General features: G+C 41.6%; 1 protein-coding gene across 1 annotated transcript; it reads left to right on the top strand.

Annotated features, from left to right (window-relative positions):
- Positions 1–17,373: 17,373 nt before the first annotated feature.
- optc (opticin) lies at positions 17,374–21,271 on the top strand. Its single transcript, XM_018758580.1, has 5 exons — positions 17,374–17,560; positions 17,682–17,840; positions 18,365–18,567; positions 20,604–20,699; positions 21,101–21,271. The coding sequence occupies exons 1-5, from the start codon at positions 17,401–17,403 to the stop codon at positions 21,269–21,271; spliced, it is 789 nt and encodes a 262-aa protein (XP_018614096.1). The 5' UTR covers positions 17,374–17,400.
- Positions 21,272–22,545: the final 1,274 nt, after the last annotated feature.

Raw genomic sequence — 22,545 nt, 5'->3', positions numbered from 1 at the left:
ACGCACACACCCAACGTTCCACGTATCCTTCCTCAAACCCTTGGCCACCTCCCTACACCAGCCCGCAACCACGCCTCCAGGCCCGATTCTCCTGCCTGACGGTGGTGCACCAGCGTATGCGGTACGGGCGCTCCTGGATTCCCGCCGTCATGGAGGGGTACTCCAGTATCTGGTGGATTGGGAAGGATACGGACTTGAGGCACGGTGCTGGGTAGCGGCACGAGACATCCTAGATCCGAGCCTCATCGCCGACTTCCACAGGAGTCATCCGGATTGGCCCACACCTCGGCCTCGAGGCCATCCCCCTGGTCGCCCTCGAGTGTTTGGGACCGCTCCTCGGGGGGGTACTGCCACGCCCACACCTCCAGGCCAACACGGAACACCTGGGACGCAACGCAGACTACAGCATAAAAGGCTGCGTCAGACCACCAGCTGATGCGGAACCTTGATCTGCCTCCTCGTTAGCGATCTTCTCTAGCCATTTCCTGTTCCCGAACGCCTTCCCCGAACCCGTCCCTTGTTCCCCCGATCTCCTGCCTCTTTCTGATCATCGACGTCTTGCCTGTGTACTGACCTCGCCTTTTGGATCCTCCCTGTTACGATGTTCGCACCTCGAAGACCCTTTGCCCGTTCTCTGACCTCCTCTCTTGGATTTCCCCGAAGACACCACGATTACCGCTCTGCACTTGGGTCCGCCGCTTCCTTCAAGACCCGACCATGACAGTGTGAAATTAAAAGTGCCTCTTCTGGGTGTATAAAATTATATATTATGTGATCTATAACATAATATGCCTTGTCCTTATTATTGTATCATGCCAGAGGTTTTGGTTATTTTGATTTTTTCAGTAAATGCAAAACGATTTATTCAATTTTAATTGCTTGCACAACTTCTAGGAGGGAAAAAAAAATTGTTTGGATAGCAGATATAAAATAGTTTTATACATACCAGTAATTTTTTTTTTTGTTTATTGCTATATAAATACTGTGCATTTCCATTGTGCGCTTATCGAACAAGTAAATCAACCAGACACTCCTTTTAATGTTTTATTTTATAAGTTTTTTTAAGTTAAAATCTAAGTTTAGTCAAGTTATTTTTTCTACATACATAAAGAAGTAAATGCACTTCTGCAAACTTAGCATTGTGTCAACAGTTTATCCCTTTTATTTTGGCCTGTAGGTTGTAGCGTATGTTTTTTTAAACATCCTATTTACCATTCTTGCACGTTTTGTGACAGATGAAGGTTCCAGCAATCTTCCCCCTAGTTTTGGCTCTGTGTTCTCTCAAGTGGGTACAGGCAGATGATTTATGGCTTATTTAGTATTTCCTGCACGTTATGAATTATGAAAACCCTTCATTGCTCGCATTTCTGTACAGTTGCCTTATTGTAATTTGAAGAAGTTTTTCTGTGTTCCAACCCCCATATGTTTGATCTGATACTTCTGAAAAAAACCATCTCAGCTACAGAACATCATCCCTGTTGTGCTGCACAAAATTACTGCCAGCTAAAGGTCAGAGTTCACCACCTGGACCTTTGGTGCATTGCTTCTGCCGGGCTGACTTCGCATTTTCTCAGTAAATGATAGCCTGGAACACTGTTTGAGGTATCTCCAACGACTGAAAAAAACATTTGAACCTTCAAAAGCAGAGGCATACGTCATGGAGAAACATATTGTTCCCCTCTTCAAATGATTACTTTGAAAGAAGTAGACTGAAGATAGAAGAATCTGCTAATAGACACAACTACCATACACACACACACACACACACACACACACACATTGACTGAAACCGTTTATCTCAAGTGGGGTCGCGGTGAAACGGAGCCTAACCCAGCAACACAACTACCAAAGAGGAAGAAAAAAAAATAACTACTGTTATTTCTAAACTGGAATCAGCAATGCCCAAAATCTGTCATTCTGGGTCGGTGTCCCTAAAAAGTCAACGTGTGCTTCATGTGACCTGCTCCTCTGATGACCTCTATCAAAAATTTAGCCTGACTTTGTTCCTTGACCTACAGACAGGACATACTATCGCCAAATGAACCCAGAGAGCACAAGTTCTTGTTTGTTCAGTGTAAGGTGAAAAAAAGACACAGCAGTATCCTTCCAGAACTTTTTTACTTCACTCATGATCACATTCCTTTTGTTTTTCCACTTATAGTAAACATGTATCTGTTCCCAGCCATAACCCTCTGCTGTTTGATAACCACTGGACTGGCTGATTCACAAACCCCATAACACCTTATATCCATTAAAATATATTCCTACAATAAGAAGGCCTATTGCCTAATCCCATCCACAGAGGTGGGTATGCCAATACTCAAGTCCATTCTGTTGCTGGGAATATTGCTGCTGTATTCATTGAACCTTTAACTTATTGACTTTCATTGAATAGAGCAATTGACAACAACAATTATTCTGAATCATGAAATAAATAGTCCCTGTTGCCTAGCCATGTCTCAGTATATTATATGTAGTGTTATATCTATGTATCTATATAATAATATAGAAACACAGATACACACACATACACACACACACACACACACACACACACACACACACACACACACACACACACACACACACACACACTGTCTGAAGCCGCAACAGAGGGCACAAGGCTGGAGGGGAGGGGACACACCCAAGACGGGACACCAGCCTGTCACAAGGCACCCCAAGCAGGACTCGAACCCCAGACCCACCAGAGATCAGGATCTGGCCAATCCTGCTGGGCCACCACGCCCCCCCCCATAAATTATATATATATATATAGTATATAATTAAAAAAAATTCTCTTTTATATATATATATATATATATATATATATAGTAGGGGGGTGCGGTGGCGCAGTGGGTTGGACCACAGTCCTGCTCTCTGGTGGGTCTGGGGTTCAAGTCCCGCTTGGGGTGCCTTGCGACGGACTGGCGTCCCATCCTGGGTGTGTCCCCTCCCCCTCCGGGCTTACGCCCTGTGTTACCGGGTAGGCTCCGGTTCCCCGCGACCCCGTATGGGACAAGCGGTTCTGAAGATGTGTGTGTGTGTGTGTGTGTGTGTATATATATATATATACTTTTATATATATATAAGAACTTGAGTGGCTCAAAACTGGCTACGGATACCGACTACGGAATGGAGTAAACATCAATCACCTCCTCTACATGGATGACATCAAGCTGTATGCCAAGAGTGAACGAGACATCGATTCCCTGATCCACACCACCAGGATCTACAGCAATGACATCGGAATGTCATTCGGACTGGATAAGTGTAGTCGGACGGTAACAAAGAGAGGGAAGGTAGTCAGAACTGAGGGGATTGTACTACCAGAAGGCAACATAGCAGATGTTGAGGACAGCTACAAGTACCTTGGAATCCCGCAGGTGCATGGGAATCATGAAGAGGCCGCAAGGAAAGCAGCAACCGCCAAATACCTGCAGAGAGTAAGGCAAGTCCTGAGAAGCCAGCTGAATGGGAAGAACAAGGTCCGGGCTATCAACACCTACGCCCTGCCAGTCATCAGATACCCCGCTGGCATAATAAGATGGCCAAAAGAGGAGATAGAAGCCCCTAGCCCCAAGGAAGCTCCTGACAATGCATGGAGGGTTTCACCCCAAATCCAGCACCCTGAGGCTGTACACTAAACGGAAAGAAGGAGGCCGAGGACTAGTAAGCGTCAGAGCCACTATCCAGGATGAAACAACAAAGATCCTTGACTACATCAGGAAGATGGCCCCGACTGATGAGATACTTAGTGAATACCTCAGGCAGCAGAAACCCGAGAAGGAGGATGAGGAAGAACAGGAACCATTATGGAAGGACAAACCCCTACACGGTATGTACCACCGGCAGATTGAAGAAGTGGCTGATATCGAAAAATCATACCAGTGGCTGGATAAAGCTGGACTGAAAGACAGCACAGAGGCACTAATCATAGCAGCACAGGAACAAGCTCTAAGTACAAGCTCTAAGTACATGCCCCTGAGACAATCCAGCACATAACAGGAGGGTGTAAGATGCTAGTAGCCAAGGCATACATGGAACGCCATAACCAAGTGGCTGGCATAGTGTACAGGAACATCTGTGCAGAGTATGGGCTGGAAGTCCCAAGATCAAAGTGGGATACACCCCCAAGGGTGGTCGAGAATGACCAAGCTAAGATCCTGTGGGACTTCCAGATCCAGACTGACAAACTGCTAATGGCTAACCAACCGGACATAGTAGTGCTGGACAAACAGAGGAAGAAAGCCGTAGTGATAGATGTCACCATCCCAAGCGATGGCAACATCAGAAAGAAAGAACATGAGAAGCTTGAGAAATACCAAGGACTGAGAGAGGAGCTAGAAAAGATGTGGAAGGTGAAGGTAACAGTGGTCCCCGTGGTAATCGGAACACTTGGGCCTGTGATCCCTAAGCTGGGAGAGTGGCTCCAGCAGATCCCGGGAACAACATCCGAGATCTCTGTCCAGAAGAGCGCGGTCCTAGGAACAGCTAAGATACTGCGCAGAACCCTCAAGCTCCCAGGCCTCTGGTAGAGGACCCGAGCTTGAAGGAGTAAGACCGCCCGCAAAAGGGGCGAGTGGGGAAATTTTTTATTTTTATATATATATATATTATACACTTTCAGAACCGCTTGTCCCATACGGGATCACAGGGAACCGGAGCCTACCCGGTAACACAGGGCGCAAGGCCGGAGGGGGAGGGGACACACCCAGGACGGGACGCCAGTCCGTTGCAAGGCACCCCAAGCGGGACTCGAACCGCAGACCCACTGAAGAGCAGGACCCGGTCCAACCCACCGCGCTCCCCATTATATATATATTATATATATATAAATATATAATATTATTTCTAAATCACAACTGTTATCACAAACAAATTCTTACTCCTTGCACATTCTTCAAGGCCTGCTGTGACATGCTGCCTAGCTGTTGTGGGTGATTCTGGCTGTACCACTTACAGACTGAGCCTAGAACAAAACACTGATTCTTGCATGTTACATTTAGTGGTACACCAGTTGTCTTTTTAAAACAAAAGAGTTATAAATTTTAATAAATAAGGGTCGTAGTAGGTAGAACACCTGGTACTATAGTGGTTATTGATGCTGCCTTTGAACCCAAATCCCACCTCTAGCTGTAGTACCCTTGAGCAAGGTACTTACTCTAAAGCGCTTCAGCAGAGTTGTCCTGCTGTATAAATGGGTCAATAATAATTACAATTATTATAATTGTAAGTTGCTTTGGAGAAAAGTGCCACCTAAATGTTTTTCATTAGGAATTACAGTCATACCTTGGTACTCGACTGCTTTGAAACTCGTCGAATTTGGTACTCGACGCATTTTGATGCAAAAAATTTGTCCCGGTACTAGTTGTTTGTTTGATAATCAATGCACAAGCTAGAACTTGTCGGTGTCAATTGGCTCGTGACTCGCTACCCTTTCCAGCCGAAACAAAGGGTCACGCGTTAGTCAGGCGGTAGCTCTTGCCCTGTGCACATCACCTTGCGGTCTTATCTTAGCTTCTGTGGTCATTTTGTGTATTTTAGCACTTTTTTTCTCATCATGGGTCCTAAGAAGATGAGCAGTGATCGCGCTGAGCAGAAAAGAAAATTCCTTCGCACTACCATTGAGCAAAAAAGAAGAAATAATAGGCAAATATGAGAGCGGTATTCGCATACTGATCTTGCTAGGGAATACGGTTGCCTAGAACAACGGTCTTCACCATCATTAAGATTAAAGAAGAATTTTTAGAGAAGAATTAAGAATTTTTAGGTTTATTTCTCATGTAAAGTAATGATATACAACCCTATCTTTTTACATATTGCCCTAAAAATGTGCATTGTCTTTGGTTTGGGAACACATTAAATTTATTTACATTATTCCTTATGGGAAAAATTTGTTTGGTACTCGTCGCGCCTCCCAGAACCAATTAACGACGAGTACCGAGGTACCACTGTAAATGTGTTTCATTTGGAATGAGACCAAATAAAGGCCTTAGCTTATATATCTATTTTATTTTTAAAACAGTACATCTGTATTATTATGCCATTTACAGCATTTGGTTTTCCTTCCTGTTGTTTGTGAGAAAAGGAAAAAAAGCCTTTCACATTTATTTGTACTTGCAGCAATTGACATTAAGAGCTCTGTGATGCTGCTCTCTAAAGGACACAATGAGAATGACAACAAAAAATTATATTATTATATACCACACACACACACATTTTCAGAACCGCTTGTTCCATACGGGGTCACAGGGAACCGGAGCCTACCCGGCAACACAGGGCATGAGGCTGGAGAGGGAGGGGACACACCCAGGACGGGACGCCAGTCTGTCACAAGGCACCCCAAGCAGGATTCGAACCCCAAACCCACTGGAGAGCAGGACCCGGTCCAACCCACTGTGCCACCGCACCTCCCCTATTATATACCATTTTTTCATAATTTACAAGTCTCAGAGCTTACTTATAACAACTTACAGTATATGTAAAAAATTATTTTAAAAAGTCACTTTTAAAACAGGTAGTGTATAAGGGTGGAAAAAGTGATGGGGGTCCCCAAGACTAACTGAACCTTCTTGGTAAGGTTTGCCTCTGTGGGCGCCATCTCAATAGGGCAACAATGCTCAATGCTGACTATATACAGAGTCTTTATCTGAAAAACATGAATGAGAAACAATGTGCAAGCATGACAAGAAGAGAAATATTCTACAGATTTTGCAACATAAGATTTGCTGTCAAAAGGCTTGCTATGTTATCTGATTTGTGCAGGCAAATTGCTAAGCCTTAGTGCTAATGGGTATTACTAGAGAAGTGGATGCTGCCTAGTGCCTGTCAGTTGAGTGAAAACTTCCTTCTAAAAGAAAACCTTTTTGAAAAGCAGACATCCCTCTCAAAGGTGTTAGAGCTATGAGACAGATTGGGTCTCAGTAGATGGTATTGCTTTTGTCCCCTTGGACACAGCCATCCATCGTCAACAACCACTTGTCCCAAGCAGGGTCGGGGCGAGCCGAAGCCTTACCCGGCAACACAGGGTGCAAGGATGAAGGGGGTGGGGATGCGCCCAGAATGTGACACCAGCCTGTCACAAGGCACCACTAGCAGGGCTCGACCCGCCACACAGCAGGCATCGGCTGGACCCGCCGTGCCACCACAGCAATAAATACACATACACACACAACAGTAATAAATCTTATACTATATTGTCACCATGTGGCTGTTATTCCACAAACATGAAAGCATTTTAGTAATTTAGAAAGCATCAACAATCGTATCCCCTTTAACAATGGCATCAGCTTAATACATTTAAAAAAAACTATAATAATAATACTCATGCTCTTTGCCATGCCCTAACCTGTTGGGTGTTCAGTACTTTTGTCCATTCTGGCCCAAATCTATGCTCTGCACAACCAAGTCTCAGACTGTATTTGTAAAGGTTCCCCAGAGGGCACCTTAGCAGGAAAATAGAGCAGAGCTTTTTCTGTCCCTACGTAAGCTGAGTCGCCAGAAATCTTCAGTCAGACTGCCATCACTCATCAAGCCAAAGACCAGAGAATAGGACACAACTGCTTGCATTTTCATATTAACACAAAGGTCCAGATTGAAAACCAGGATGCATCACACTTGCTTCTGAGTGAGTTTGCATCCCACTTGTGCCTGTGACACTAAAACACCCCTTCTGACACATGAAGAAGATAAGGAGACCAGAATAAAGGCACAGAAGATCAAAGACAGTGTTTGAGGGGAAATCACTGAACCCCTTTGGTACTGTACCACTCTTATGGTGATTACTTTTATAGATGCCCCCCACCTCTAATGTGGAAGGCTCCAAAATGTACAATGCCTTCAAGGCATGCATATACATTTACATTCATACATTCACATGGAAAAAAAAAAAACTGCTGAATCATACATTGACAAAGTCTGAAGTGTTCAGAGCTATATTCTGAACTAATCACATAATGTAGAATTCTGTGAGATCTGCTTTGCTTCAGTTTCTTTTTCTATATAATATTTTGATTGCTGATTGTGGTAAACGAGCACTAGTGCAATATCTACAAAGGTAAGAAACTTGGTAAAGTGGCCTTGCTAGAAATCAAGTAGTTATCATGACCAGAAAGTGGATTCATATATAACAGGTACTGGATGTACTGTTCAGCATTTTATTGCTAAATACAGCAACATATTAAGGAAGAAGTTATGTGTGACACATGGGGAGACAGAAAATGCACACACATATACTAAACATGGAATATAATAAACATACTGCATAACAAAACACATGAACGTTCCAATATGGAGTATAACACACTACCAAAAAATTATTTAAAAAAGTCACTTTTAAAACATTTCACACACATCAAAAATTACATCTGTTTAGCATGCTGATTACCATGCTGCTCTAACACAAACAGCTTTTTTCCTTGATTCTCCTTAAGTCACTTCCCTTCACAGTACAAGGTCCTCCTCTTTAGTTATAGATGGAGAAGCACCACAGACTGACAGTTCAGGGGTCTCTGGCTAGTGCTTACATTTCCTTTCCCTGATACCTTACCCAGCCTGAGTTCACAAGTAAAATCCTATTAAATTCAGAAACCTAAGTTGATGTCCTCTTGTCTGGAGAACCAAGCTTTTTTTCACATGATGCATTATAAGTATTTTCTGTCAGTAGTGGACAATTTATTTGCAGAAGTTTCTTTATTTACAGATGCTCCTTGACTAACAATGGGGGTTTGTTCTGATAAACCCATGGTAAACTGAAAAATTGTAAGTGGAAAAAGAATACAGTACCACACCTAGCAAACATCATAGCCTAGCCTACCTTAAACATGCTCAGAACACTTACCATAACCTACAGCTGGGCAAATTTAAGCAGGAGACACACATGGGCATTTAATAGAAATGATAGGATGCGAAAACACCAAAATAAAAAAAGGCTGTCAACACAGTATTCGTTGTTTACACTTGCGGTTGTTTTTGGCTGTCCAGGTGATCGCTACAGAAACTACAAGCGTGGTTGAGTGGATGGCGAGGCTCGCTGCCATCACCCAGCATCAGAAAGAGAATTGTATCACATATTGCAAGGGTGGGAACAGACCAAAATTCAAAATTCGAAGTATGGGTTCTACCAAATGCATATCGCTATCACACCATCGTAACTTCGAAAAATTGTAAGTCAAACCATCGTAAGTAGAGGAGCATCTGTATCCTGGTCTTACTTTAAATGCCTCAGATACTTTCATCTGAGTTCAAAGCATTCCCACACTGCCCGTTGTCCATGGTAATTTTCATTTCCATGTTGAACAATTTGAATCGTTTGTCTCCATGAGAGTAGCTCTATCTATAAAAAGTAAACATGCCTGGAAAACATGCTTGACTATCTGTTACAATATGTGACAGCAGACAGCAGCACATGCTTTCTATTCCATAGCATCACACCTTGTCCTGCTCTGACAGCTGCAAAGTTATTTGGAGATCTGAAAAACTAGTATATTTTGAATATTGTACACCGGTAAGAAGGCTGCCTTACATTTACATTTATATTTATTCATTTAGCAGACGCTTTTGTCCAAAGCGACGTACATCTCAGCAAAAGTACAATTTATGCATTACATTGAGAGAAGGAGACATAGCTGCAGACATGAAAGTCTCAGGCAAACCTAGTTTGTTCCCTACCACTTCCCTACACCAAGGTTGATTGTTGAAGTAGGTGCATAAGACCCAGACAAATCCCGATACCCACACCAATTTTTTTTTATATATTAAATATCATAAGATACACAAATGAGTAGTACAATACCAGAGTAATGGCTGAATAAAGGTTGTATCTGGGGGTGCTTCTGGAGTTATGATGCATCAACACTTACACCATAGATGATCTGAAGAGATCTTGGGCAAAGTGAATCTGGAAAAGGTGGGTTTTCAGACCCTTCTTGAAAACAGACAAGAGTTTCTGCAGTTCTGAGTGACAGGGGAAGGTCATTCCACCACAACAGACCCAGAACCGAGAACCTCCGAGCTTTGCCTTTCGTGCACGGGACCACCAAGCAAGCAGAAGTAGATGAACGAAGGGGCCTCTTAATTCTTTACAATTTAGGAACATGTAATTACATTGATGGATCTATAGCACCTTCATCCTAAATTGACTCCAGAAGCAATGACATGTGACATTTATTTTTTTTCTCAAAAAATGCTCTTTCATCCTTTCATACTGTACTTGCAACACATCAAAGCAAATCTTGTAATGCAGCTAAAGGTTCATTTTTCAGCCTCAGGCTTTTGTAGGACTTTTGTAAGACCAGCTCTATATTCTGCTTCAAGGACATTGCTTTCACTCATAAATCAAGAACACCTGTGTAAGGGTCATATGATCTTTTTTCTGAAGTCCACTGACTTCATTTTGTAGCTTTGGATAATTAGGGCAGGGATCTGTGATAAATGGTGATTGTGATGATGTCGGCACACTGAACAACTTTTTGGTGAATCCAAAATGTTTCTGTACTTAATCAGAATTAAGTACACTCACTTCTTTCACTATTTCCAGTATGTAGTCTTCCAGTATTTCTGGACTTGCCATTGTGATTGCTCTGAGTTTCAGAAAACACTTGTATCTTTGAAAATCAATAACTCACCTACGGGCAGTCCCCAGCAGTCCCTGACAGTTGTAACATTTGTTATTATCTCTTTCTATGTCTCTCTTTATTATAAATACTATAGTTATATTTATTATTGTTATCATTATTATCATTACATCAGTACATTGTTTTATTATAATTATTATTGTATTGTTATATTAAAGATGTTTTAGTGTATCTGAAAGTGTTTCTTTAATGTTTTTTATGCGCATAAAGGTATACTATATGTTGTATACTAAGACAAACATTTGACTGACGTTAGACACGAACCATACCTAACTGTTCCGACTTACATACAAATCTGACTTAAAGATTTAAGAACATAACTAGCTCATAATTCGAGGACGGCCTGTATTTGTAACAGGAGCCAGTGGAATAAGGATATTATTATTACTTATGCATCTAAATCACAATCGTCTGTATCTTACCTGTCCAAGAGTACTACAAACTGCCGGTGGCTGAGTGTGCTTACCATAGTGAAACTGACCATGTCATTGTATTACACTTTTTTCCTTGTGAAGACATGGATTTTTGCATTTAAATTTGGGGACATCATCCATACATATGCACAGTCTCCAGCCTCAAGCACTTTCTGAAAATGTATGTAAGATTAATACATCAAGAATGTTGTAGATTGCTGTGCTCTGGGATCGAATGGGGAGCAGAAGGATGCAGTGACGGTGTATTTTTCTGAATGTTTATTGGAACACTGGCACACAGCAAAAGGTTTCAGCATAAACACAAGGAAATAATGCACTCAGGCTGAGGACCTCTTTTCCACAAGGCTTAGTGCCCCTCAGAGCTTCTACCTTCTGTCATTGGCCACCACACTCACCCCATTATATCCCCCTGTGAGCTCCCACAGTGGTTAAACACAGTTCTCAACTATTTACAGTAAACCCATTTCCCGCTCAAACTCGTAATAACGTGAGTCGTTACAATATTTTCGTCTGTAGTATGACTTTGCGGAGGCGTCAGATCTGAGTTCAACGCAAAATAATCCCTGAATAAATGTAAAATACATTTCTATTTTTTTCATTTAGCAGATGCTTTTCTCCAAAGCAATGTAGATCTTAGAAAACAATACAAAATGTGCATTTCTAACGTTTGGGCATGAAATGCACATGGATGTAATTTACTGTAACATCCAAACATGGAAGAAGGGTGTAATGATGTCAATAGCAGAGCGGATATAAAAGTACACAGTGCTAATTAGGAAATAAAGTGCAATTGTGACACAATGAACAGAGAAACACATAAAGTGTTCTGAAAGTAAGTGAATTAACTTTGCATGCACAAAGTGAATATAAAGACATGAATGGAGTTGAAGAATGAGATTGAGACAGAATCACGAAAGCCAGGGGTTGACAGGACAAGAACAGAAACACACACATTGTCTACAACCGCTTTTTCCCGAGCAGGGGTTGAGGCAAGCTGGAGCCTAACCCAGGCCGCAAGGCTGAGAGCACACACCCTAGACAGAATGCCAGTCTCCCACAAAGCACTCCACACAGGACTTAAACCCCAAACCCAACCCAGAGCAAGCCTTGGCCAAACCCGCTGCGCCATCACACCCCCCACACTAGAACAGAACTCAAGAAACAGATCAGTGATCACGTATTGCTTGAGAAACCATAAGAAAGAGCTGATCAATAATCCACAAACCAGGGATGTGAATTCAGTCTTATTTTAGGAGTGGGAGCTAGTCAATTGAGTCTAGGTGTGTCGATGCAGTTAGACTGATGTAAGGCAATGCATCTGGTGGATATCAGGGATTCTGCTCTTGGGATTGTGACAACGTTACACATATAGAAGGAGAGATTTTGATGCAGACATGTGATTCTTGAGTGCAGTCAATTTGTCTCATACCACCATTTAAACCAGCATACATTACACAAGTAGCTGCATATAGGATTTTTATAATTATTAACCAGATAACAAACATATGCCTTTATAGAGCACTTAGGAGATCAGGGGAGAAGTTAAATCTGAAAGAGGTGAGTTTTCTTCTTAAACTGAGAATTCTTAAATGTAGAGGGAAATTGAGCAGTTCCAAGTGAGAGTAGGAGCTCATTATACCACATCAGAACCAAAAACCAGAAACCTTTGTGCTTTTGATTTTGGAGCTCTTCTGTGTGGGACCACCAAGCGGGCTGAGGCGGAGGAGTGTAGCAGTCTGTTTGGTGTAGAGAGTGATCAGGTCATGTAGATATTGGGGAACAGTTCCGATGGTTTTGTAGACCGTACCAGAGTCTGTAATTTGATGCAGGCAGCTATGGGAAGCCAAAGGAGAAAAAAAGAGGAGGGTACATGAGAAAACACACATACAACTGTACAATGCCAAATTTATCAGTGCTTCCAGTCAGCACTATACTAAAATGTAAGGCATCTGAATTGATTTCCATTACATGTTGTTGATTGTCTGCAGCAATTACTTCCAACCATCACATGATGCTTAAATTAGATGATTTAGTCCTTTTGTGTTTGAAGTGAATTGCTAATAAAGTCAACATTCCATTATTAGGGCAAAAAAATATTTCTTACAACCACTGAATTGAAGAAAAAATATATAATCTCAAATTTAGCTTCTGTAAAACTTAACAAAGCTTGAATAGATTTTTGTTGGCTGAACTGCTTGTTTTTCACCAAATTAAAAACTAAGTATGTGAGTGAAGGTAAAAAGGCTACTGTATATCATGGGTATCATCACTTTCTAATAACTTCCAGAAGGGTGTCCATACATTCCAGAATTCCATAGAATTGTCACATTTGCTCCGTGTACGTGGACATATTTGCAATTTCCCAATGACTGTCTCTGCACCTGTGTTGCTGTGGCCCTGTTCTGTTCATAAATCAAAATAAATAAATAAAGACAAAAGAGAAAATCACCATGTGAGTGATGGAAAATTAACTGGTTTTGCATTGGAATAGCTAAGTGTGAACAAAAAATCCCTTTTTTTCTACTTGCCCCTTTTTTTGTTTGCTGATGGTTTCTGTCTTTATCAACGCATTCACTAGTCTAAGGTTTCCTTAAACAGAAAACAGAAGATTGATAGCTCAGGTGGATGTGTTTCCTGTCATGCCTTTGTTTTCAAATTTCAACTGAGTCGTTTTTCTGAGCATTAATTCTCTAAGTTAAACAGTGACCCAGCTACCTAGCATGTCATCAAGGCCAAAGTGTCAAGGACAGTAGTATTGCCAGATAATTACATTTAGTTGACACTTTTCACCAAAGCGACTTACAGTGTTGTGCTACTGAAAATTATTAAATTATTACATTTTTTCTTAAAATTAAATAAAGCATCCACCTTGAAAACTCATACACATTTTTTTTTTTTAAAGTAATCTTATGAGGACTGATTATCTCATTGTTTAAGAGGACATGTTACTGATTTCATCTATAAAAATGAGGGGAAAAAGGTTGCTTTTCACTTTGTCCAGATGTCGCCCTGGTGTTGATACAGCAGCCTCACATAGAGCGTGTTGAGTTGGTTTGAAATTATTCACAAATCCACTGCATTTTTCCATTCTGTTTTTTTTTTTGTTTATTTTTTAGATTAAGAAGGAATCTAATTGGAATCCCTGTGTGAAAATACAGAGGGCAGGGATGCCCAGACACAGAATCTAGGCTACATTTTTTTATTAATTTTGGGTTGCAATAGGGGGATCTGGTGGTGTGGTACGTTCAGCCACCGCCTGCTGTGCGGTGAGGCTGGGGTTTGAGTCCTGCTTGGAGTACCCTGTGGCACACTGGTGTCCCATCCAGGGTGTGCCCTCTCCCCCCCATGCCCTGTGCCCTGTGTTGCCAGGCTAGGACATGAGCACACTCAGAACAGACAGTTGCTGTCAATGGAATGGTTTTGTAATGAGGAAATGGCAGAGACAGCATAGCGTTAGCTCTGCCACCGGCTTTCTTCTGAGAGGTTTCCCTCAGCAAACAAGAAGACAAGCCTTGTTTGTGTTTGCCAAATGTACTTTAAGAGGTCCAACTCACAGCAAGCCTTTATTGCCGCAAAATCACTCTGCCATTGCCATTTACTTCAAATTATAAAGAATGTTATAGTATAATTTTCATTTTGCTTTGGGTTCAACTTCCATATTTCCCTTTATGAGGACACCATATACTTTATGTCCTTTGTTTCATTGTTATTTAACTTAATACATTTGGGGTACAAAACATGAAACACAATATTATGAAATACATACACAGATTGACCAAAACCGCTTTTCCCAAGCGGGGTCATGGCAAGCCGGAGCGGAACCCGGAGGGGGAGGGGACACACCCAGGACAGGATGCCAATCTGTCACAAGGCACCCCAAGCAGCACACGAACCCCAGACCCACCAAAGAGCAGGCACAGGCTAAACTTGCTGCACCACCGCACCCCCCCATTATGAAATAATAATATATTATCTATTGTAAAGAACAAGATCATTTACACAACATGAATAGAACACTGACATGCTCTGAGCGAAGGAGAACCTGTGCAGTGCAACTACTTTCCAGTTTACTCTCCTACTTGGTGAAGTAGTGGACGTAGTCCAACCTATTTAGTTCACTTGGACTGTATTTGTAGATTTCAGACCAAGTGCTTGTAACTAAAGCACCATTTCTGTGACATTTGGGCAAGAGGCAATGCTTCAGATGGTGAGAACACCCCACAGTCGAGGGTTAAACGCTGAGAGCACTGAATAACTGACAGCTGTGCAAACACGGTGCGATTGACCTAACTCCCCCCTGCAGCTCCCCATTAACATCCCCCAGTAATGAGCACAACAGCCTCCTGGTGTCCCCGCCTTAGAAACCAAACATCTCACCATCCATTTCCCAGAAGAGACCTACATCTGTAGTCTTGGAGTAACAAGGCATTGTAAAGGTAAGTGCTCTTTTGTTTTATCTTACACCAAAAACCCTTAAATTGTGCTGCATTAACTGCTGTTCTTAGTAAGAGTGGAGAACAACCTACTGCCTTTGTGAAATGTTTTGATGTAATAATGGTTTTTGGAGCCTTTAGGGGTATGTTCACAAAGCAGACTATGTGTCTTCTGGCTGTAAACCCAATAAATTCTTTGGACCTTTCTTGTGAAATTATTTATGTCTTTAATTTTGTATATGTTTTTTTCTTCTTTTCATCAAAAGTTTCCACAAGTTTCTAATACTGCATTTTTATTACAATCCTAAAAATTTGAGCTGAAACCTGAGTTGTGGATTTCAGGAATGCAGTATCTTCTGGTCCAGTGTTTTCATTAACCGTGCTGTTCAGACATTATTACAGACAATTCCTCGTTCATTGGTGTTTGTCAGTCTTTTGATATTTTGATACAGACAGACACGAATCCAGAACTGTTGGAAAGCAATCCCTTTTCTCTAATTTCTTATGTGGTTTGAAAGTTGATCCAAACGCAAGTTTAAGGCTGTACAGTGTTTCTTATTTACATTTACATTTACATTTATTCATTTAGCAGACGCTTTTCTCCAAAGCGACGTACATCTCAGCAAAAGTACAATTTATGTATTACATTGAGAGAAGGAGACATAGCTGCAGACATGAAAGTCTCAGGCAAGCCTAGTTTATTCCCTACCACTTGCTACACCGAGGTTCATTATTCAAGTAGGTGCATAAGACACAGACAAATCCCAATACCCACACCATTTTTTTTTATATATATATATATTACACAGTGATTCCCAACTTAAACCTTTTGAGTAACAAACTTCACATTGTTACAGACTTTTTGAGAAGTATTAAGAGTTTATTTTTCCTCGAAAGATAGTTCTTTTATGCAGAGACATGTCATTATTAGAAAACTTAGAAATGCAAAATCACTTATTAGTCTAGCATTATTCACAAGCCATAGAAATACATAGCAAGGTGTATACACTGTACCCTGAGCATGATGATACTTTCATCAAAAGTACATATATAAGAGTTTCCAAGTCCATAGGATGCATTAAACTCAGTATATTCCTATGGATGTATGTCTTTGCCAATGCAGTTAATAAATGATACATTGTTTTAATGTTATCAAGAAAAATGCCATGCCAATGCAATTTAAATAATAAAATATAGTCTGGTTACTTTTAAAATGACTACTGCTCTCAATGTTGCACTAGGCTTGAATGATGGAACAGTGTGACCAATGAAACTCTGGGTTCAGCAAACGAGTAACAACAGAAAACAGCACCTCCAGCTGTCTAGAAGGTCTAAGTGTGCTTGTCATGATCAATAGCTGTAACTGTGCCAGCAGTCAAAAGAAGAACTCCTATATGAGCATGAATGCAGTGATTAAACCTGAGCCAAATTTCTTTTTGTTGCATGTTACTGCTTTTTGACTCAGGCATTATTTTGCATCTCTCCTGGAGATGGTGCTGCTTCTCATTCTCCAGCTGGTTGTGACCCTGTTTGCCTGCTGCATGTGCGCCCCCCCAAAAGTGCTGGACGTGGACACCCTTGACCTGCAGAATTATGATATAAATGATCTTTACTGGGAGAACCTGAATCTGACCAACTATGAGGAGGCTTACGACTACGACGACACAAATGAGGTGGTGAGAGATAGAGTGAGAAATCAGACTAGGCTGGACAGAGTATAGGAGCTGTATGTATGTATGTATGTATGTAGAACTGGAGTTGAAGACAAAACATGTTTCTTTACAGAGAGGAAATACATGCAAAAACTATTTCCCAATGACCTTAACTGAAGAATGTATTTTTAATGTACATATGACAAGGTGTTCTCTGTGTTTGCTTGCACAGCAGATTGAGGTGGGGATGCTGGCACCCCTTTCCACAGTCCCTGTAATCCCTGGCAGCCTTGTTCCCCTAGACTACACCAAAGAATCGACTCTGTCCCCTCAGCCAACTGAAGCTCCAACACCACCGAGTCTGGATTTTGAAGGCCCGGGGCTGTTTGGACCTGATACTGGACTGGGTGAGTCACAGGGATGCAGCATTCCTCATCTCATTACATGTAGATTCATAGTTGGTATCCATTGCGCCCCCTTCTGGAGGTTGTAGTGGCACAAAATTATGCCCTTTCTGTCCCACTGAAGGCATGCCCACCTGCCTGATGTGTCTGTGCATCAGAAGCAGTGTGTATTGTGATGACTCTCACATAGACAAGATTCCCTTGCTGCCCAAGGAAACCGCCTACTTCTACGCCCGCTTCAACAAGATCAAGCATGTGAAAGCCACAGACTTTGCCAACCTCAGTAAGACAGCATAAGGATGTCAGAGAGTGTCAGAAGTAAAATTACATGTTATGTAACCTCTTGCATAACCTTCTGAATATCTGTTTTTTTAATTCCTGAATCAAAAATACTGATAACTGTAAAGTATGAATGTTTTTTTCACCACAAAGTATTTTTTGAACTTTGAAACAGGCTTCTTATTGGAATTGAGATCAGTCTTTGACTGGGTCACTGTAGTACATTAACCTTTTGTTTGTTAGGCATTTCAGAGGTGCTTTGCCCTTGTGCTCGGCATCATTGTCCTGCTGTAATGTGAACTTTCAGGTTTTTGAAAACCCAAGGCCAAAGCATTACTGCAATGGCTCAGTAAGAAAAATATGAATGTCCTGCAAGGTTAATAGTTCAAGATGGCCCAGTCAGTCCTGATCTGAATAACACTGAGAATCTGTGGCACTGTCAAGAAAATTTCACTCTGTATGAGTTATTTTGAATACAGGGCACCATGAGAGTACCCCACAAACTGTAGTTACATTTTCATCTTCCAGGGAGCTTGAAGGTCATTGACCTGACTGGTAACAAGATCTCAGATGTGGAAGACAATGCTCTTCGTGATCTGCCTAGACTGCGAGAGCTGATATTGTCCGACAACCAGTTGCAGGCACTACCAGAGCTGCCCACCTCCCTCAAAAGTATTGATGTCAGGAACAACCTGCTGACAAGTGCTGGTATCCACCCAGGTGCCTTCCAGGTGCGAAAGCAAGGGTCAGCTTGGGTTGCCAATGATTTGCTCAGCAACTTTCATAACCTTAACATATCTATTTTTCATTCAACACTTTTGAGCAACTTACGATAAGTTATATACAATCATACACCCATTCAAGGGGGCGCGGTGGCGCAGTGGGTTGGACCACAGTCCTGCTCTCCGGTGGGTCTGGGGTTTGAGTCCCGCTTGGGGTGCCTTGCAACGGACTGGCGTCCCATCCTGGGTGTGTCCCCTCCCCCTCCGGCCTTACGCCCTGTGTTGCCGGGTAGGCTCCGGTTCCCCCTGTATAGGACAAGCGGTTCTGAAGATGTGTGTGTGTGATATTCACAAAGTTGCATAATTTTTTACTATTTTGAGTAAGTACCATGCTTATTGGTACTACAGTAGGAGGTGGGATTAAAACCTTAGTCCTTCAATTGGAGGGTAGAAGCACAAAGCACAGTGATATCTTCTGCCGCTGGGATATAACACTTATGACTTTATTTGGTGTTCCTTAAACAAAGGTCCTTGAAGTGCTTGGATTTCCTGCATCATTCCCATAAATTTTATGGAGCATATTTTCGGGGCTTTAATGCTATGTGTTTTTTTAATGCCGACTGAGCTGAACATTAATACCCTTATTTGAAATTTGGTAAATAATGTCAGTAAAAGATAACTTCTAATTAACAATAAACTTTCTTTATTAAACAAAGGTGGTGGGTAATTGTCAGAGCTATCACCTTGCAAAGAAAAGACCAAAGTCTTAAATTCACACTCTGGCTGTAGGGTCCTTGATCAAGGTTCTTAACTTGAATTATACCCAATTAAAAATAGGAGCAAACTAGGGAGAGCACACTTAGATGGACACTGATGAAGGCTTCCCACCAAAATCCATGGTAAGAAATAAAAAAGGTTTTTCAGTAAGCTTGAGTGTGCTCTGTCATTATTGCTCTAAATATTACATACACTAGGGAGAATTAAGCAACCAAGATCTTTATTTTTCTTGATTTCATTCTAAAGTTGAACATCTTCAGTTTTCTTCTCGCAGTAAAAATTACCCAGTTCTATAAACGGATCAGAGATGGTAGGCAGCTTGGTGTATAAACACTATTTCTTTGAAAAAAAGTGTATTCTAAATTTTTTTTATTATTATTATTATTATTATTATTATTATTATTATTATATGGGGGGTGCAGTGGCGCAGTGGGTTGGACCACAGTCCTGTTCTCTGGTGGGTCTGGGGTTCGAGTCCCGCTTGGGGTGCCTTGCGACGGACTGGCGTCCCGTCCTGGGTGTGTCCCCTCCCCCTCCGGCCTTACGCCCTGTGTTGCCGGGTAGGCTCCGGTTCCCTGCGACCCCATATGGGACAAGCGGTTCTGAAAATGTGTGTGTGTGTGTGTGTGTGTGTATTATTATTATTATTATTACTATTGTTGTTGTTGTTGCTGTTATCATCATATATTAACACAGGAAGTTCTGAGTTACTGCTTCACTATTCTGGTTAATGTAAGGTTCAAATTATCACATGAATTGCAGTCCATTTTTACAGATAATATAGACAAAACATACAATTTACCAATCCCTAACCCTAATCCTATTGCTATCCCTTTCTTTATCCATCCCTATCTCTATCCTTATACCTATTCCTAACCTTAACTTTATTTATTATAGATCGGAGATATATTTACCACAGGAACAAAGTGAAAGGTTACATGGGCCCTTCCAAGGATGAACACAGAGGAAACAAAATGTCTATTTCATTTGATGTTTAGTGGAAAGTTTATTTTGTGTGATAGCAGGTAATGTAATATAAATGTAAATAATGAAACGTCTTGCCTAGCTTTGTCTCATTTTGCTTTCTTCTCATATAGGAATAGTAAAGATAGACCTTAGTGTGACATTAAATGATTGTTCACGTCCACCTAATTTCTCAGCACAGTTGTGTGATTTGCTGGCCTCTCACGCGTAAAAATGTCTGCCATCTTAATTGTGTAAATGTGGTAACTGCAACACTGTGTTTACATCTCTTATGTCTCCAACAGGACCTGTCCCACCTGGAGTTTGTGTATCTGTCCCACAATCGGTTGGACTATGTGCCCACCCCCCTGCCCGAAAGCCTGCGTGTTCTCCATCTCCAGGTGTGGCAAGCCTCAAAAAGTCATACGGGCCTAAATGACAGTGCCAACGTTGCATGGCTGGGTCAGCTCCCAACTCTTTGAGCTCCGCCGCTGGATTTCACAGCAACACAAAGTGTCTGCCACACTAGTGCTACAATTACATGTTGTTATACGGAAACAACAAGACGGGCGCCAATGGTTAAGACATTAGAATATGATTGAAAGGCTTGTAGGTAAAACCCGGGCAGAGGAATATCATTTTAAAACTGAGTAGCCCTGGAAGAAAAGTTAAACACTTTACTATATGAGGATTTGTCATCCAAAAGTTGCTTTCATGAGAATACATGTTTGTGCTGATACTTTTGACCACAGTGGATCTCTTTTCTCACCTCAACCACCTTTTCCCCCATCCTTTTTCTCAGTACAACAACATTCAGAGCCTACATGAAGACACGTTCTGCAATCGTCACGAGCTCAGTTACCTACGCCGTGCACTGGAAGACATCAGGCTCGATGGCAATCCCATCAATCTCAGCCACTATGCCCAGGCCTATGTTTGCTTGCCCCGTCTTCCAGTGGGACGCATGCTGTGAGATGGCTCCATGGTGGTATCTGACACTCTCTTTCATCCAAATTACCCTTTCGCTCCCAGTCTAAATTTACTACACCAAAGAATACACTCCAGGCTCATGTTTTTGAATGGAGCAACACAAATATGAGCTCCTCTACAAGTTGCTTTCATATCACCTTCCCCAAAAGAAATCATATAGAGATATGATCAGTTGTATGAAGGTTTTTTAATCCAGTAGTACAGCGTTGTGTCGATCCATCCCTGTAAGCGTCGATTCTCACTTTGTAAAGCGGCTATTCTCACATCTGACCACAGGCAGGCAGTCTTGTCCTGCATTTTAGAGTAATTGTTTTTTCTGCTTGCTGTATTACTAACTGCTAGAAACTGAAACTAGTGCTGTTTCACTCTAGCTTGCAGTGAAGACATGCTGTACATTCACTGTTCTCAGGAGGAAACAACAGTCATGGCCCAGGGTAATTTCAGTCAAAATAAAGGAATAACCCATTTGGACCTCGGACTTTATCTTGGTTTAGTTTTTGGTTGATTTTAGACACACTAAAAGAACTAGACATAAATCTACATATAAATGGGACAGCTGGTGGTGCAGTGGTTAAATATGCTGCCCTTGGATCCAAAGGTTGTGGGTTTGATTTCCTACTCCTACTGTAGTACCCTTGAGCAATGTACTTACCCTTAAATTGCTCCAGTAAAGTTACCTGGCTGTATAAATGGGTAAAAAAGTGTAAGTTTGTAACTAATAAGGGTAACCTTAACACTGTAAGTCACTTTACAGTGTTAATAATATCATGTAAATCATGCTTCTTTTTTTTTTTACACCTGGATGAATTTCTGCCCACCTTTATGTCTCAATGGTTGGTTGAGACCCCATTGTTGCTAGTGGGGTCAATGGTAGTGACATTTCTTGCAGCCTACAGCAAAAACCAGTATGAGATTATTCAATAATGTAGGTGCACTCTGTTTCAAGGGGACCCCCCTATTCCACAACTTTTCAACAAAGAGGATACCCCCTCCCTGAAATCAAATTGTGAAGTTTGCTTAGAAGAAGTGTGCACAAATTAATTTTATGTATAAAAAGATGCAATATTCTTTCAGGACTGTAAGGATGAAGGAGTGCAGAGTTATGTTTCATATAACCTATATCCTCTGCAATGCACCAGAAGAGCCAAAACACTTGCAGCAGCTCTACTGTGGAAAAGGCAGAGGACTGCAGCAGTCCTGCTAAGATACTCAGCTTTTGGTGTGAGATTCTAAACAAAATAGCTGAAGTTGGTCTCT

This window comes from Scleropages formosus, chromosome 2 (genome assembly GCF_900964775.1).
Source record: "Scleropages formosus chromosome 2, fSclFor1.1, whole genome shotgun sequence".
NCBI classification, from domain to species: Eukaryota; Metazoa; Chordata; class Actinopteri; order Osteoglossiformes; family Osteoglossidae; genus Scleropages; species Scleropages formosus.
This window is presented reverse-complemented; position numbering and strand designations above follow the sequence as displayed.

Coding starts and splice junctions, on each gene's coding strand:
- optc (XM_018758580.1), top strand. CDS start 17,401: ATGCTGGCACCCCTTTCCACAGTCCCTGTAATCCCTGGCAGCCTTGTT. Junction 17,561..17,681: donor TGGACCTGATACTGGACTGG/GTGAGTCACAGG, acceptor GTCCCACTGAAG/GCATGCCCACCTGCCTGATG. Junction 17,841..18,364: donor CACAGACTTTGCCAACCTCA/GTAAGACAGCAT, acceptor TTCATCTTCCAG/GGAGCTTGAAGGTCATTGAC.